This window comes from Argiope bruennichi, chromosome 8 (assembly GCF_947563725.1).
Source record: "Argiope bruennichi chromosome 8, qqArgBrue1.1, whole genome shotgun sequence".
Classification (NCBI taxonomy): Eukaryota; Metazoa; Arthropoda; class Arachnida; order Araneae; family Araneidae; genus Argiope; species Argiope bruennichi.
Window position 1 is genome coordinate 116,609,375 of NC_079158.1, and position 20,029 is coordinate 116,629,403.

At 27.6% G+C, this 20,029-nt stretch overlaps 1 protein-coding gene across 4 annotated transcripts in view; it reads left to right on the forward strand.

The window, feature by feature from the left end:
- Positions 1-2,436: 2,436 nt before the first annotated feature.
- The window catches only part of LOC129981123 (RNA-binding protein Musashi homolog Rbp6-like), a 247,187-nt gene continuing 229,594 nt past the window's right edge, over positions 2,437-20,029 (forward strand). For all 4 annotated transcript variants that reach the window (XM_056091806.1, XM_056091808.1, XM_056091807.1 and 1 more), the window contains exon 1: positions 2,437-2,725. In XM_056091806.1, the coding sequence (XP_055947781.1) occupies positions 2,667-2,725 (59 nt within the window). In that variant the 5' untranslated portion in view covers positions 2,437-2,666. The remainder of the gene's footprint in view (positions 2,726-20,029) is intronic.

Here is a 20,029-nt window from a genome sequence, read left to right on the forward strand (position 1 = left end):
GAACATTTCTGTTAATTGTCTGTGCAGTTTATACGATGATTAAGAAACAGAAATTCCATTATCACTATAGCAGCAGTCAATTTAAAATAGATAACTCATAGGCTTTATAATGGCATAATGATATAATGGGATCCGCTTCCATTAGGAAGGTTCTTGTACACAATAAACACAATAAGACTTTAAAATTAAGATGATTTAAATTTCTGTCACATTTTGATATTTAAAATACTTTTTAAGGGTACCATGAACAAAATATTTTTGCACAAGAGATTTAATTGAAATTATACACAATTAATATTCAAGCGAACCAAACAATTACCAAATGCAGATAGTATAAAATAAAAAAAGAAAATTGAATTGCATTAAAGAAGTAGAAATTTAGTCAAAGTCAGTTATATTGTAATAATAATAAAAAGTTTTACTATTAAGATAAAACAATGAAATGTTTAAAAAAACGTGATTAGATGTAAAGTTTATTTTACTCAACATTACCTAATTGCTTACATTTATTCTTTGACATCGAAATATCAAAAAGGAAATCATGCCTCTATATTTATTTATTTATTTTTGAAATTTACATGCTAAACTTCATTTTTCCAAGGAGCTCAGGTTAGGGATTTTGATACTCAGTGTCATATGTCTAAATTATTTTTCTGTTTATCGTTTAAAAAACTATTAGACAAATATTCGTTTAAGTTCCATATTTTCATGAAAAAACACGAAAATGCCTTTCCTTCTCTTTTTTCTAGTTATTAGAAGCTAAAAAATACCCCCCCCCCTCAATTTACAGCAGTATTATTTCGTTTTTATTTATTTTTCGTCTTTACTATCAATCACTCTACCCATTATATAAGGGCTGATACAATACAACAGGGAATTTAAATTATCTACATGATTATAAGAAATCTCGCAGACGGTTAACACTGAAGAATGGCGCATGCAATGATTAATGGTGTATCAGTTATACAATGCCCTACGCAAAAGGACAAAAAAGAAAAGAAAAAAAAAACCTTGATAATACCCTTTCTGGTGCAGTTTGTAAGGGAAAAGCTGTTATTACAAAAGGCTTTCTAAGAATTTTCTGCAAATTCATTTTCGAAAACCCCCAAATAATTTATCCCAAATTTCATTACAGGAAAATAAAAGTCCGAAAATGAAACAATAATAAAAAATTAAAAATAAATATCTTTTAAAATGATTATTCAAGCAGTTGTAAAAGGAATTTTTTATATTCAGAACCCTTTGCTTATTTACCATTCTTATTGTTATTGGCGTATATAGTATTGAAGACCCTATAAAATCTTTCGACAATCCACTACCATCTATGACACTGTTTCATTGTAAACCAGACACCCTTTCTTAAAATAGAACTCGCGTAAATGTGCTTTTTCCGTATTAAATATCTGCTTACCGTAAAACAACTTGTACAGAAACAGACGGCTGTAACAGGAGCTGTAGTTCATTGAGGAAGTACACTTTCAGCTTATTGAATTTCGCCTAAGATAAATAAATAATTGACAATTACCAATCAGTTTATGAAAATAAATAAAAAAAGATGAAGACATTTATAATAAGCAATTTGGTTGTCTATCCTTATAGTTTTCTATTAATAAAGATTAGTAGTGATAAAATTGATTCGGCATTTTAGCATAGCGTTCATATGACTTCTTATTAAATAATTTTTCCTTAATAAATGAATTTATCTCTATTAGTAAAGAAATATGAAAAAAAAATCTAGAAGTAAATATTAAACATTTAAATTACTTATATTCTAATGTTTTAGCAATTTTTCTGAACGCTAATTACTAACATCGAATTTAATTAAAAAGCTTCTTTAAATGAATTTCACCGATTTTTTTTGTTAAAAAAATGTAGTATTTCCATATTTAATCATGATATTCAGACGTAGAATTGCATAAATCTTATAATTCTTTAGCATGAGATAACGAATAAATGCACGATTTCTTTCATTCTTTAACATGAGATATCGTAAAAATGCATAATTCCTTTAATTCTTTAGCATGAGATAACTTAGAAATCACATTCAAATCATCCAATACGCTATTAAACCATTGCATAGAAACAGCATTCCATTTCATTACAAAATATCAGAACTTATTATTTGTATCTAAATAGTGATTAAGAATAATTCAAAATGTCATTCAAGAAATAAAAAACAATGATCTGTGGCTAGAGAGTTAAATAAATCAGAAAAAATAATGCAAAAACAATCTCCATTTTTTTTTGTGCTTAGCTGAAACGTTCTCCTAAATAAATGAAAAGTCAGTGAGGGATTTCGAAGGGACAGTTGTTGTTAATAGATGGCGGCACGGTGGCCGTTGAATCCGGAGAGGGCGTGGACGTCGTTCCCGTGACGTCATCGATTCGAAAGACGATCCGGAGCGCGCTTGCGTCAGTCAGGAGGTCCAATGGCAGAGAGGAAGAGCAGCGTTCTCTATCAACCAGAGAGCTCGTGTGCGATGCTGAAGGAATTTTTGTAGCATGGACTGGGCTGCGATCACTACTACAACTGGCCAGCAATTAGCAGCGCTGCCTCACAGTTTTTTTATACGCCGTTTTTTACACTAGTCCGGTAGGGCCGTGCTTTTTGTGGTGCGTGTTTGTGTTCGAAGACGGATTTTTAGGGCAGCCCCATCCTTGGAAATATGGATTCGGAGGACCAGAGCAGCGCGGCCAGCCCAACCGATGTCTCACACGACCCAGGGTGAGTCGCTTTCTTGTCTTGTGTCTTTTCGGGTTCACTCAAAAGAGGGGGTGTAAAGGAGGGGGTGGGGGCTGGTCGATCGCTTGGGCTCACGCATCGGCGAGCACAAGAGCTGGACGGAATTTATTAAAATCTCTAACGGTGTTCCTTTGCCCTTTCGAAGCCAGTGGGATCGCTGAATGCATAGTATTAGCAACAGTAAAATCAAAACTGATTCGCGTACAGCCTTGTTCAATCTTTCCACATCCAAACGTACAGTTAGATTTACCCAACATATTTAAATTATGAGAATCATAAAATCCTATATAATTTGGGATCTTTTTTATTCACCTAAAATAAATAATAGTTGAACATGATTTAATGTACAAATATGAGGAATTTTCTTTGGTGGGGAATTTTATTTATTATTCTAATTTTATTTATTATTTATTTATTTATTTCTATTTTTTTACATTCTTTCAATATCCATGAGATATTGGAATTGTATGATTTTTTTAAGAATACTTCTGAAAATGGAAAAAAAAATTTGAAGCCATCATACGTTTTCGAAAAATTCCAATTTCTTTAAATATTATTTATCATAGAAAATCTTGCCGTTGCCAGATTTTTAGGTTTAGATGGAAAACTATCTTTAGAATAATTCCTGAGTTTAGCTGATTTATCTTTTAAAAAATGAATGTCAAACGATAAACACTTAAATAATGATCTGTCACTCCTTATAATAGTTTGAAAATATAAGAAATATTTGTTGGTGTAAAGTTTTATGTATTATTATTTATTTATTTATTCTTTTTTTCTGTCTTTTAATATCCATGAGATATTTGATAAATAATTAATTTTTTAAAGAATACTCCTGAAAAAAAATTTGAAGCCATCATAGGTTTTCAGAGAACTCTTATTTCTTTGAATATTATTTATTACAAAAAATCTTGCTCCAAATTGTTACGATTATAACGGAAAATTTTTATCTTTAGAATTGTTTCTGTTTTGAGCTGATTTACCTTTTAAAAAATTATCAGACGATAAATACTTAAATAAAGATCTGTCATTTCTTATATTAATTTCCTTCGATTTTTCATGACATTATTTCTTTATAATATACAATCTTTTGTACTCTATAATGTTCTTTCTAATAATATCAAAAAATATTTTAATAATAAAGACGAAAGTAACTATTCTTAAAAATTACTACTAAGAAATTCTTAAATGATATTTAATTTAATTTTCATAATGATATTATTCAAGAGATATTTTAAATATAATACACTTAGTTGACGGTAAAGTTTAAATAGATTATTTCGCTGGTTTAAAATAAAAGCTGTTCTTATTTAATTATGTAAATATTAAGAAAACATTGAAAATATTAATAAATATTCTAAATATTAATCAGGATCTTGTATCTATGTTCGTTTGTCAGAAACCTGCTACGATCTGTTTGTGTATATTTGTTACAATTATATAAACATATCTTTGCAAATTTGTGAAACATAATAATAAACAATACTTTGAAGAGAAAAACATGTTGAAATTTTTATGGCAAAATTAAATAATTGGTAATTATATTCCTATAGTAATTAATTTTACACAGGAAGAGTTCTACTCAGACAAGAACGAAAGAAATTATTTTATTTATGTCAGATAAAGAAACAAAAATTAAAATTACTTAAAAAATATTTCCTAAACAAATTATGAGTCTAAAATTTTTGCTATCTGGAAATGAATCTCATTTTAATTTGAAGGAAAAAAATTATTACAAGAAACTATTTTAATTCTTTAAATTCGCTTTTGGTTTTTAAAAAAAGCAAGTGATTTTAAACATTTAATAATATTTTTTAAATGTCAGATTTTGTGAGAAATACATTACAGTAAATCATACGTAGTAAATATTTCTCTAAACTCATGAATCAGAACTTTACTATTTAACTAATTTTAAATTGAAATTATTCCACGAAATACACAAAATGTAAAATAAATATTAGATAACTTTAATATGATTAGATATTACAAAAATATATGCGTACCATTTGAATACTTAGAAAAAATAATTTTTAAAATAAATTCTAAAAATTTTTAAAAATTTGTAAGATTTTGAATTAAATTTTCGTTAGAAGAAATTTGAAGTAGAATGATATGCGTCAATGCAAATGAATTAATTACAATCACTTTTATTTAGTTAAAATTAGATAAATTAGACGTTTTTTTTTAAGTCTGACTTAAAAAGTAATATGAGATAAAAATGCTTTTTTAAATAGAAAATAGGGTTTCCTGTTATAAGACAATGTCTAACTAAAATTATTTCATCAATTTTTGCTTGATGCCATCGTTTTTTAAACAGAAAACGACTTTCTCGATTGAATCAACAACAAATGAATATTCTTTCACAATTTTTCAGATTTTTAAAAAGCAAAGAAGAAAGATGCCGATTTCCATAATACGCAGAATAATAGAAAATACTTTAATCAAAGAAATAATTTATTTAGAATATACGTTTTTACTTTCTAATGTTTTTGCTTAAATCTAATAAATTTAATTAAGAATGTTACTTTTTAAATTTAATATAAAAAATTTATTACGTTTCTAAAATTGTTTCCTTACGATGCAAATGTATAAAATTTCAAAGATATTACTGAATTGTAATCTCTGAAATAAAACAGCAAATTGAATAAAGTAATTAAATTATATTATAATAATTTTTTAAAGTGAGGAAAATATTAATTTTTTAAATATTTGATTAATTTAATCATAAAATTATGTTAACAAAAAATTTGAAATAAATGTAATTTACTTTCAACAGAATGTTAATGCAACGGAATGGAATATATAATTATTATATTCTAAATTCAGTTTACATTGATTTGAGCTCCATTCTGTGAGAACAGATTGATTTCGAAAGACTCAATATCTTACAAACTCAGCATCTATGAATTAGCAATGTAATGTGAACTATTTTTTATACTTTATTATAAAATTTTACTTAATTTTTACTTTGTAAAATTTTTTTTAATAAAATAAATGAAATAGAATCATAAGCTTTCGGATTTTATTCGAGCGAATAAAGGGGTGTTTATACATCTGAAGCATTTTACATTCTGTTTGAAGAACAAGTCATTAATTAATCACCTTTTTGAAGTATTAATTCTCATATTTTTATTTCTCTTAAACAAGATATTCAATTCTAATTTCAGTCTATACTTATTCGTTCTGAAAGGGGTATAAATTGTCAAAAGATTTGACTTCGATAATTTGATGTAATTTTTCGTTTCATTTTTTTATGAAAAATATCGTTTATGGAAAAATGTGTATCTCTCTGTTTGTAAAATAATATGACAGCTCAACAATATAACAAACAGAACGAACGATACATAGCAAGCAGGTTTTGAAATATGTAATTTCAATTTATATGATTATAATTCTGCTTATATGTAATTCTTTCACCAATGACGTCATACAAAGCGGTAAAAAATCTTGTATAACACTTAAGATATATCTAATATTTGTATAGTCAATAAATTTTTGTTTAGAACAGTAAATGTATACACTTATCATTTGTTGATATGAAGTTGTCAGTTTAAACAATAAAGATAACTTCAAAAGCAATATGCGCATTTTAATATGTAAGTAACATATTTTAACTTCTGCAAATTTGTCAGCACAAATTCTCAATTCTTATAAGCAGAATATGTCCGCCGCTTTGTACGAAAATCCACTGAATAGTATTTATTTAACGGTACATTGTACTTCACGTTTATGGAAATATAATATATGTTATATCTAAAATGCATAACTATAACGTATGACTCTAAGAGAATTTCTAGTTATTTCGTGAAATAATAAATCGTTATTTATCAATTATTTCTTAGAATATCTAGTTATATTCATGAAATTACTTATTATATTCTATGAAATAACAGATTTCTTACTTTAGTACTAACATATATAATTTCATTTACTTTATATATTATTATTGCGTTGCCATTTTACTCAGTAAAAAGATCACTTTGTTTAACTATATTATCGGGGATACATTTTGATTATTTATTTGCATTGAATAAATTATCGCGATTAGTTTTAAGAAAAGTTCGCAAACAAGAGGAAAAATAATAGTTTAATGCCAAATTGACATCATGAAATAGATAATTTTTTGAATTTTAGGAAGTCTTAACGATTATTCCTTTCTGATAATAATTTCGGAACTTTTATTCAGAAAGCATCGCAATTACGAAATCAAGCAATAACAGGCAAAAAGTTAATTTTGCTTTCTTTTGGATTTTTTTAAAAGTTTGGATCAAGATTGTTTGTTTGCATAGTAAATAGGCACAGAGTTTTTGACAACACTTTCAAAATAATATAATGTGAGTTAATTTTGACTTAGGCGATATTCGAGAAAATTGAAAAAAGAATGCCTCTTAAATTTTATTCAAATATTTTTATACGACGTCACATAAAACAACAGACTCTTTCCATAATTTTTAACTTTTTTTTTAACGTTTTGCAGTTAATTCTTTCTTTAGTTATAAAATTCAATATATTTTATTAGAACTTGCGAGGAACTTATGATTTTCGAAGTCGATTTCTTGAAATTAGAGGAAAGTATATTTGTATTTTATCAAAATATATTATCCGATTTTATATAAACAAGCCGATTATTTTCACAATTTTTAATACATTTTTTTTTATATTTAAAAAAAGGTATATTGATTTGTTATTGATTCTTGTTTGACAGTTAGAGAATTTTTGGTGAATTGATTTTATTTTGGAGAATTTAGTGATTTATGGTGAAATGATGTATTATCTTTTAGCTTCAAAGATAAAAATTTTCTTTGGTATTTGTTATTGGTTCTTTATTAAGTTGGTTATAAAATATATCCTCTTTTATTTGATACATTTTGCATTCTATGCATTGTACATATGAAATATTCACTTCGGGGCCACTTAAAGATTGGATGAGAAATCGACGAATAAATAAATGGATTTCGGCTCTCTGGGGGTTACACTAATGATCGTTTGATTGTATTGGTTACATTCTGACTGCTCGGATCTCCTACGGAAGGGGTTGGTAAATGGACCGGTAAAGGCCAGTTGACCTTAATACTTGTGTTACTATTCATAGTGACCGGTCATTAAGCAAAACCGGACGGCTAAGTGTCAAAACTGAGTTAAACATTATATACTATTCTTCAGTAAAAAGCCAGGAAAATATCGTTAATTTGTTCAATAATATAATAATGTCTTTAATTTCTAATTAGTTTGAACTTTGTATTTTAAAGATGAATCATCATTTCTCGATAAATCTCTAAATTCACCAAAATTCATTAACCTTCAGTATAAATCCAGGAAAATTTCAATAAAATGTAAAATAAAATAAGGATATTTTTAAAGTATTTCTAATTAGCTTTTATTTTTGAAGTTTAAAAATGGTACAACATTTCACCGTAAATCCCTAAATTCACTAAAATGAAATCAGTTCACAAAAATTCACGATCTTTCAGTATAAATCCAGGAAAATTTCAATAATGTGTACAATAATAATATTTTTAAAAAACATTTCTAATTAATTTTTATCTTTAAAATTTAAAGATAATTCATCATTTCACCCTAAATTTCTTTTTTTAATTAAAAGTTTAATGTAATTAGGTAATATTACTGTAAGGAATCATTGTAACGCTGTAAAGAATCATTTCCTAAAGAAATATTTTGGCATCCAGCTGTATTTTTAAAACCTTATAGATAAAATTCTAATAAGACAAATTTTCAAGACTAGTCACAACATGGTAAACGATCTACTTTGAAGTTTGTTGAATTTTGCATATCTAAAGCACAATCACATCTATGGAATTCACAAAAATCAATCCGAAATTCACAATCCATGATTAGTTTCTTATTGTATAACTTTCTCAAATTGTGTAGTGAAATTAGCATGATAGAAATATTCATTGGCCTTACATGAGATCTTTGATCATATTCAGATCTTTGATCAGAATTTCTAACTTACAAATATTTCTCGATTGTAGCAAAAATATTTTTTTAATGAATTATTTGAAGCATTAAAAATTAAAAAAACATGAATTGTATATCATTGTATGATTAATTCACCCATAATTGTTAATGATTATCGACCGAAACCAATATTCGGCCAACATTAGTTATTAAATATATGGAGCAGTTCAGTTCTTCACATATCACAATTGTTTCCAAATTTCTATCAGACATTTTTGAGATCGGGGATTATCTTTATTAATTAATCGAAATAAAATTTCAAAGTATTGTTTTCTTTAAATACCAAGAATCAATAGCAAAAGAGAATTTCGATAATACTTTCTCAGACAGACAGGTAGTTTCTAGATTACAAGGAATCATGTTAAGAAGATTAGAGGAATCCCAAGCAATATAAACGTTATATAAGAATTTAAAAGTCAAATATTTAAGTCTCTAGTCCGAAACGTCTTGGCGAGGAAATATTTTAAACTTGATTAGTTGATCTTTATTTAATGTTTAAAAATTAAATTTTGAAGCAGAAATAACGTAACAGGAAAGGTAAAAAAAAAGTTGCGAATTCATTGTAACGCGTGTTAATATAAATCCAATAACTAAATAATGAAAATGCAGTACTGTAAAATATATTTAAAAATATTTCTAAAATTCATTAAATTATAGAACAAAATACGCAGCTATAAAATTTGATATCTCTAAAGCTCACTTAAAAAAATTTAAGTGGTGCAAAGATGGAATTTTTCATCAATATGTTCCAAAGATACAAAGAAGAGAACACAAATTTTGGTAAATTTTTAATTAAAATATAATTTTCAATAAAAATTCGTCATTTTGGAGAAAAATTAAAATGAAATCTACGATTGCAAATTTCAATTATCATATGAGAGCATTATTATTTTTAATTCATTATTACTAATAAAATATTTAATTATTAAAATTTTAACGGACATTAAGTTGTTCGAACAGGCTGATCGCCAAAGGCGGCTAATATATATATGTATGAATAAAATCATACATTTTTAAAACTTTCATTTAAAAATTTTCGAGCTGGCAAACAAAGTTTTGGAGTTCGACCGATTTTGAGATGAAATAACAGCTATGATGTCATAGTTACGTCAACCTTTTTAAAAATGCATCTGCTGTCAATGAAGCATACGTAATAATAAAGCAATACTGGTAAAAGCAGATCAACCTTTTAAAAACGCATCTGCTTTCAGAGAAGCATTCATAATAATAATTCAATACTGGTAAAAGCAGGTAAAAAAATATATGCTATTAAAATATGATGATGAAATTTGCCATTTATGCTTTATTCATTGTCTACGGGATTTCGAACTTCAACATTCATTGTCTATGGGATTTCAAGCTTCGAAACCTTCTACCCAAAACAACATCATGTTCTCACATGATAATAATCAAAACAACATCATGTTCTCATATGATAAAAAAATAGGAAACTTATCATGCGCATGTATAATTAGGGACAATTTAAATTAGTAATATGCACATAACAACGAGTAGCAATATCATTGAATTGTACATTTCTAAACATTTCAGATCTATAATAATTTTTCAGTAAACCTCGAACCCTGCTCATTTACTTGTATAAACATTATTCATATTAAAGATTCATATTACTGAACATGAATTTGGTAGTTTCGAAAACTGAAATCTACTTAAGTGTACCAATTACTTTTAAATAAGGAAAGATTCCCGAATTTGGACTACTGTAAATTATTTAATATGTAGTGACAGAGGAGTCATTTTATTAATAACAACTTGTAGAAGTTCTTACAGCTTAACTATTTTTAAAAAGTGCAATTTATTTTTTATAAACTTTAAAATAAATATGTATATATTAAAAAAATATCGACTCAGTTCATTTTAAGAAAATGATTGCTTTGATTGAACTGCCAATTTTCATAAATACAATTAAAGCAAATTACTTATAGTCTTAAATTCACACAAGTGTACGATGTATGAATTGGTGACATTTTATGTACGGTGTCGATTCTTTTTTTTTTTTTTGTCTCCTTTTATTTAATACAAAACTACGTAGTAAGAGATTTTGTTCTTTAAGAACCGATATTTTGTGTTTGTAATATCCTTTTATTAAAATTGTTATTATTGCTTAACATATTCCACTTTCAATCTAAGATTTCTATTGATTATAATTGCTTTTTAGGGCATTCGTGTAGTTTGAACCAATAGTCATATCGATTTAAGCAGTCCGATTTAAACAACTGTTTATAGTAATTCTAAGTAATTTCGAGATAAAAAAAATTATCTTTATTATATTTTTAAATACGATAAAGATACTTTAATGAAATTACTATATTAAATTGCAGTATAACTCTAGGATTTAACATATTTTGCTACTCACTTAAAAAAAGCATATAGGTAATTGGTCCTTTTTTAAACATTGGTGACATCCAAATCTGAACTACTTATGATTTTAGCAGTTAGTATTTTCTCTTAAAAATGATTTCATATACCACATTTGCCTCTTTACAAAATTTATATATTTTATGCACCCAAATATTTAAAAAATTTGAAGTCACAATATCGGCTGAAATTCAGCACAGAGTAAAGATCATAATCAATGTGTAAAATTAGCCAATGAAATAAGATATAGTTTTCTTTGTTGTGTTTACTTGGATTGCCAATGACAATAATTTTCCCTTTTATATATGGACAGGGAAGTGAAAATCTGATTTGGAAAATCATATTCCGTTGTTCTATATTCCACATAGAAACTAAAAGCCTTTAAAATTTATTTCCTTACTTATATAACTCTTATCTCCTTACTTATATTACATAAGAAAGATGATACATTTTTAACTAAATGGTAACAGGAAAAACTATGTGTATTAACTAATAAATCACTTTCATTTTAAGTTAGTTATTGCTGTAATTCATGCTGTTTTAAACGGGTTTTCCTATAATTAATGCTATTCTTTAGTAGGTTTTGAAAATGCATGATTTCATCATTTTAATTTTATCTTATTTGAATTATTTTAAAATAATTGAACAATTTAGGAATCTATCAACTGAATTAATATATTTTCGTCTTGCAACAAAAAAAATTAGTTATAAAATTTTAAAATTAATTTTTAATTCATTCATATTTATTATGAATTTTAAGTGAATATTATCTTTTTAATTACTCGTCAGTTTTCTTTTATTAAGGTTAAAAAAATTAGAAATTTTGCATTATAGGGTTGAACGATTACTAAAAAGGGTAATGGCAATTTCGATATCATATATTTATAACAACTATTAACCCACATCTTCAAAATACCGAATAATATTGTATTAACGTGACTTTTAAAGTATTATTTTATGAATTCTAAAGATACAAAATGGGAACGTCATGCCTATTTTGAAACTATCTATTAAATGTCAGATTAAATAAATATCTATTCTCATTTTAATAGAATAATCTTTATTGTAGTAGGCTATCTTTGGCTATTTCTTTAGGCTATTTTGTTCCTTTAATTGAAAACATCATCGTAAGAACAGAAAAACAATTTGAAGAATTCAATCATGTGAAATTTTTTTATCGTTGTTACTATAGTAACGCAGTTTATTTGCGTGTTCCTATTGAATGAATTTTTGTAACTTCGTCGATAAGCCTGTAACTGTAATTTGGACGAAAAAGGAATATTCCATTGATGTTAAATTCATTGAAAGAATATTCCATATCGGTGTTGTAGCTCTCAAGACTTGACTTTTTCTTTCTATGACTTTTTCTTTCACAACTTTTTACATTATCAAAGAGACTTAGGTTTATTTTTAGTGTCTTCAAATCTGTTAAAAAAATTAAGAAATAAAATCAATGAACAAACATGTGGGTATTATTTCAGTAAAAGTAGATACGAAAAGATTGTTTTTTATACTTCATTTATTAAATGTTAATAGGATACCACCAGTTACACGAAGACGATGTAACATGGCGCCATCAGTAGTGGTACATGTGGCAATGGTCTCTATTTTAAGCCATTGATTTCTTGTTTGATAAGATATCAAGTAAGATAAGATATCAAGTAACAGCATAATACCACTGACTGAAATTGAATACAGTACTATTAAAGAACATTTTCCCTGTGACACGTGCCTTCTGATTGTGCCTTTTTATCAAGAGTTCCCATATTTTGTGGAGAAAGAAGTCGCTTATTTTTTCGAAACCGACTTATACTTCAATAACATTGTTTCAAGTCTTAAAACTCTAGCATCTTTGTTCTATAGATGATTTCAAAGTTAGAATATAATATCACTGACATTGAGCATATTACATTTGAGGCTGAGTATAATACCCTTGATGTTGAGCTTATTACAGCTGAGGGTGAGTGTAATACCCCTGAAGATGAGCATAATACAGCTGAAGCTGAATGCAATAGTCTTGAAGACGTGCATATTATAGCTGAGGGTGAGTGTAATACCCCTGAAGATGAGCACAATACAGCTGAAGCTGAATGCAATAGTCTTGAAGACGTGCATAATATAGCTGAGGGTGAGTGTAATACCCCTGAAGATGAGCATAGTACAGCTGAAGCTGAATGCAATAGTCTTGAAGACGTGTATAATATAGCTGAGGGTGAGTGTAATACCCCTGAAGATGAACATAATACAGCTGAAGCTGAATGCAATAGTCTTGAAGACGTGCATAATATAGCTGAGGGTGAGTGTAATACCCCTGAAGATGAGCATAGTACAGCTGAAGCTGAATGCAATAGTCTTGAAGACGTGTATAATATAGCTGAGGGTGAGTGTAATACCCCTGAAGATGAACATAATACAGCTGAAGCTGAATGCAATAGTCTTGAAGACGTGCATAATATAGCTGAGGGTGAGTGTAATACCCCTGAAGATGAGCATAGTACAGCTGAAGCTGAATGCAATAGTCTTGAAGACGTGCATAATATAGCTGAAGTTGAGTATAATAGATATGAAGATGACAATAATACAACTAAGGTTGAGCGTAAAACCACTGAAAATACTGTACTCATTATTGCCATTATGTATTTTTTTAGTGGTTGCCATGTTTTAGGGGATACGCAATCGTTTATTTTTAATTAAAAACTGCCTAATGCATCAATCTTATCTTTGCTTTAAATTATTAATCTTTAGTATCTTTGTTTGATAGAAGTTTTCAAATTATGAACATATCACCGTTGAAATTGAGCTTGAGAGTACTAAAAGACAATTTCCCTATGATAGCATTGTACCTTTTCATGAAAACTGCCATAATTTAGGGCTAAGGCAGCCACTAATTTATTCAAAAACCCTCATGCACCAATAACATACTTGATCTTAATTTCAATCCCTATATTTTTAGTATGTTTTAGAAAATTTCAAAGCTAGAATATAATACCACTGAAGTTGACATAATACCACTAAAAACTACTCTCCCATTATTGCCACTATACATTTCATCAGGTGTTGCCATATTTTAGGAGCTAAACTGGTATTTTTTTAAATTCGAAACCGACTAATACATCAATAACAAATCTGATCTTTGCTTAAAGCTATTATTATTTAGCATCATTATTCAATATTCAAAAAGTATAATATCATTGCTGGGTGTAATGCTACTTGATCTGAGCGTAATGCCGTTGAAAAATACTTTCCAAGTGCTACGTATTGTGCCCTTTCATCAAGAGGTTTAATATTTTGGTGTTTAGCATGCCTTTATTTGTTCAACACCTTCTTGCATGAATAATATATTTGAAATAGGCAATCATAATATAATCACACACTTTCAGAAAGATTGGTGAAAGATTTGAAGATTTCTATTAGCTCACTATTGAATTAGCAACATAAAAAGGGGAGAGGGGATCCAAAATTATTTCCTCTGAGAAAAAAAAACTTAATTTATTTATTTATTGCAATATTTTTATATGAGAATCTTTAAACAATATTTAATTTAGCAGGTTTCTTACTTTTTTTTTAAAGTTAATAATGAGCATCTAAATAATAACAGACATTTTGTTCTCCTTGCGTGTGTTCGGACATTTTTGGCACTTGTTTTCTTTTCCAAATTGCAAATTCTGTTATTCTTTTAATTTTATTTAATTACAGAAAAAAGTGCATTTATATTTCATATACCCACAAACAATAAACTTGCAAAGTTATCAAGAAATAAACTATTTAGGTTATATAAAACAGTAATAGCTTAAATAATAACTGTATTAAACTATATGACATGAAGAACTTCAAAAAATGCTGCTATTCATATGTAACGCTATAAAAGTCCAAACCTTTGAATTTCAAGAAATATCAAAGGTGAAATTCTGGATTGCTAGAGAGTTATTTTTGGATAAAATAGGAGAGTTGGTTTCCAGGTTCTATCTTATTAGATATAAAAGAAGAAAAAATATCAATGCTAGAATGTGATAATTATCATGAGATATTTTCATTAAATAAGGAAAATAATATGAAACCATAAAATACTAAAAATAAGATAATTATTTGTTCATTTGTTATTTTACTTATACATTTCAATAACCAGAAATAAACTATATTAATATAGTAATACTAGTACAGTAAAATAAATGTTTCTTCAGTTTTCGCTATCATTTCTGTAAAAAGAAATAAAAGAAAACGTAGATTTGAGTCTTTAGGCAGATATAAAATTTCGCTTTAAGACGTGTTTCATTCATCTTATTTACTTTTAAATTATATAGTAACAAATATAAATAAATTTAAAAGGAATGCTTTTAAAATCTTCGAAATGTTCCTGCATAAAAACGTAGTGACTAAAACAATTAAAATTAGCAGAAAAATTTCAAAAATTGTTAGAGATAGAATTGTGAAATAAACTAAAATCTTTCTCACTGATTTATTGATATTTAAAAGTGTGTAAAAATGGGTTTTAAAAAAGGATTAATTTACTCCCCAATTCCACAATTATTAAGGAAAATATCACAGTTTTTATCTATTTTTAATTAAATGAAAATTTTAAAAATCATTCTGTTAGTGATCTTCGGTTATCCAAGAAGTAATGGCATATCAAATTTCGTAACTCTAGAAATGACAATTTAGAACGTTTATATATATATATATATATATATATATATTTCTAGGTACCTTTTGGGTACTAACTGCTGGCTAAGAAAGATTGTTCAAAAATTTAATTATATTTTTAATTAAAAATAAATTGAAATAATATTTTTATCCTTAATTTCTTTTTATTTAGTGCCTAAACTCATTTTCCAGACAACGTTTTCTCTAATTTTGATACATTTTTAAAAATATTTTCATATTATATTTTAAATATATTTTCATAGTTTCACCACATTTCATAATTTACTGCATTTATATTCATGCATTGTACAACGATAATAAATATATTTTCTGTATCCACAATATCGATTGAATAATTAAAAATAAGACAATAGATTTATCTCAAAACATTATCAAGCTATTTCATTTTAGACTAAAGGCTCAAATCTAATTAAATTTTCACCCACAAGCAATGAAATTTTTCTTAGTTCATCTTACATAACATTCACAGGCAGCTTGCTTCCCCATTCATAAAACAAAGTCTTTCACATTTTATTGCTCTATTTTGAAATGAGAAACAAGTGTTAAACATTTTAAATAAATTTTTCCGAACCAAACTTCTTTATGTCTACCCCTTTGAGGCTCAGCTCGTTTTCATAGTTCTTATCGAGCCAATTCCTGTAAGTGCTTTAAGACTCGATCTATCAAGGAGTCTCGGCCATGCATTGCAAAATGGAGGTTTATAGGGTCGGGCGTCCATTTGCACATGAATATTTGATGCTAAGCTCTCTTTCTTCCGGGGCCCTAATTAAATTTCGATCCGAAGACTCTGACAGTTAAAATTCGATTAAGACTTTTGTGTCTAAAATCGAACTCATGAAAAATTCATTGAAGACAAGTGCAAGAGAGGAGGTTACTCAAGTGAAGGCTCATTCGTTTTAAAATGTAAATTTATAACTGGTTTTGAATGAAAAAGAACTTTATTTTATAAATTATCCCCAGTTGTTTACAAAATAATGAGATTTTGGTGTCATTTCCTCTTTTTTCGGTTTATAAAAAATGTAAAGTAGATTGGTATAATTAATCCTAAACATTGTGGCATGATGGTATTTTAAATGAAATTCGTCTGTCTTTATATTATTTTTTTTAAATCACTTTTAATTTTGGTAATGATTGAAAACACGAAAAAATAACCGTTAGTTAATAAGTTAGAATTATTTTTCAGCCTAAAACTTCTGGGTTGTTGCTAAGGTCAGATCACAAATTGCAGTGTAACGTAATATTAACGCGGAGTTAGAGATCATACATAACATTTCTCAGCAGCTGCTCTGAAAATTTATCCCTTATCTTCTGCCACTCTAGCATGAGGATGTCTTTGACTGCTATATTTTTAACTAGCAAGTCACTGTCCCATAGCATTCAAACATTTTCAAAAAATTTTAGATAGAAAATGCGCTACCTATACAACGTGTTGTATATTCTCATTATCGATCCTGAGATACAATCCTGAAATACGAATGACCGAAAATGTGGTACGTTGTCGCTCCTGAAACAAATGTATCACCGCCAGCAGCAAGAAAGAAGCAATCGTAGGATAGTTGAACTTCATAACTATATTGTATATCAAACATAATCTTATTTGTAACTACATGTCCACCACCTTTTTAATTCTGTTATCAAGGCCTGATGAGCAGACACATAATAGAAATTTTGCATTTTCACACCTTTTCTTATTGTATTCCTCAATTATTCTAATTTTCCGTATTTTTCTTTGTTTCATTTTGCGGTTATGACGGGTGATTAAGTCATCCGTGTTAATCAGTTGTCTTGTGAAATAACCTCTAAGTAAAAGCACCCAATCACACACTTAAAGCAAGAAATTTCTCTCTTTATGATGGGGCTGATATTTCATCTAACTTGATTTATTTTTCTATCTTAAATCTTAAGGAATTCAAAAGGAAACAAAACTTTCAATGAATCACTTTTCTCACTTACTTTGTGCTAGATGACTTGTCTACGAACGCTGCTGAGAATTTCCCCTCTCTATACCATGCCTCTAATCAGTTCATATAGAATCAAAATTTTTCCAATTATTGTGTTAAAAAGTTATAGATAAATAGCAATATTTGTATAACATTTATAAGCTTTTAAACGAGAGCTATCATTTGGTTCTACGGTTGATTATTGAAGACGATTCGGCTTTTCGGAACACCAAAACTCGTTAATACTTGTAAACCTGTATATATACTAAAATTATACCACAATATTTTATTCTTTGCTTCTATTCTAGGAATCCTTTTTAAAACTTGGAGATATTTTTTATTTTGAGTTCAAAAAATAGCTTTTGAATTCTTATAGGGAATATGACCCCTAAGCAGATATCTTTTAAACCTCAGTTTCATAAAAAATGCAGAAAATGGGATGAAATTTAAGGAAAGTATGAATTTCGATATGAATGATGCCAATAATTTTGATATTTTTTTTTTCTTTTTTGACATTTTTATAAAGTAAATTTATTTAATATTTTGATTCTTTCATGTTTCCCTTAATATGAAAAAATTAACTACGTATGATTTTTAAAAAAATAATGAAAAAAATTTGCAATAGGTATTTCTGTATTTGAAATTTCTATACATCAGTTTTTTACCCAATTATTCATAGGACTGATGCATGAAAGTTCAACAATAAAGTGTTTGATAAAATGTTATATTAAATGATTAAGAAATAAAAACTTGTCTCTCCAAATTTTTTGGTAAAAGATGCTTCAATTATTCTAATTTTCCATATTTTGCTTTCTTTCATTTTGCGGTTATCACGGGAGATTAAGTCATCCGTGTTAATCCGTTTATTGTCCACAAAAATTAGCACACGGTGTTGATTATCTACCCAATATAAGCATAGTGTTATCATTTGTTAAAAAAAACTTCTTTTCTTATTATAAAATTTATTTTAAGAAGAAATATTTTGTAGCAAGTGATTTCAAATTATATTTCTTAATGTTTTAGTTTAACTCCTAAAACATTTTTGAAAAGGCACTAAAATTCCTTTGAAAGGCCATTGAAATTACTTCTTATTCCATATTTATATAAATTATGCAAGAAAACTTTATATCTTCAAATCTGTAATTAGAGCAAAACCGTCCGCATGAAATTGACATAATTTTGCGCTTAGTTTCAGCTACATTTTGGAAAATACTGCAATCATTTAGAACATCTAATAAAATATTCACAAATACTTCCAATTACACAAACATTTATTAAAGATTTCTCAAAATATTCCAGAAAATGACTGTAAGCATTCATTTTCTCCCAATCTTGCTCATCATTCTCATTTCATATTCCAAATTTCATTACTTGTGAGTCTTTTCCCATGATTCCATTTGGTAATTACCTCGGATATTTTAATAAAACCTTCTTCGCTGCTAATGGCACGTAAGTTGCTATAAGGGAAAAGGATGCAAATTATCCCTAATAAACGAGACCCGACACGCTCTTCATCGGGTACGGATCCTGTGTTCCGGCGCCGAAAAATTTCATTAATTATGAATGTAGAGCGTTTTTTGTACTATAATCTGGCTCATCAATTAATCGATATTATGCTAAACATGGGCTCCATATTAAAAATGGATCAACTAGGAACTTTTATTTGATTTAATTTTTCATGCATAACCTTGTCTAAAGGAGTAATAATTTGCAACCTTTTGGCAACAAGAGTTTGTAGCATCGAGGATTATGAATTATTTGTTAACGTAGAACATTATAGAAACATATCAAATACTTGAAAGACCGTTCCGATTTTGACAGACAAAACTAGATTATTCGCCATTTAAAACGCACAGTTACTGACTAGCTAATCTGACTAGCTAATATGCACGGCAAAAAATATTTATAGTTTATATAAAAGATTTTTCGCAAAACATTACCATTGATTATCAAAAACATATCATTTTTAGATTTACTAATTAGTATCTTATTACTTTAAACGAGCAATTCTTTTATATATGTATATTAATTTATTTCGTGCATCTCGGAAACAGCTCTAAAGATTTCGAACAAATTTTATATTTAGATAAGGTTTTGCTTTTTAAATTTATCTGTATAGGTGTCTTTCCTGGAAAAAAAACGCGATTTTATACACACTTTTTTTTTATGACTAACTATTGACATGTGGCTATACATAGGACGCATAAGCCTATCAAAGATAGAGTAGTGGTTAGGACTTCGGACTCCCATGCATTTTCCTCACGTTCGATCCTGTTTTGGAATTCAATTAGACTTCGCCGACAACTTTAAACAAACCACATGATAG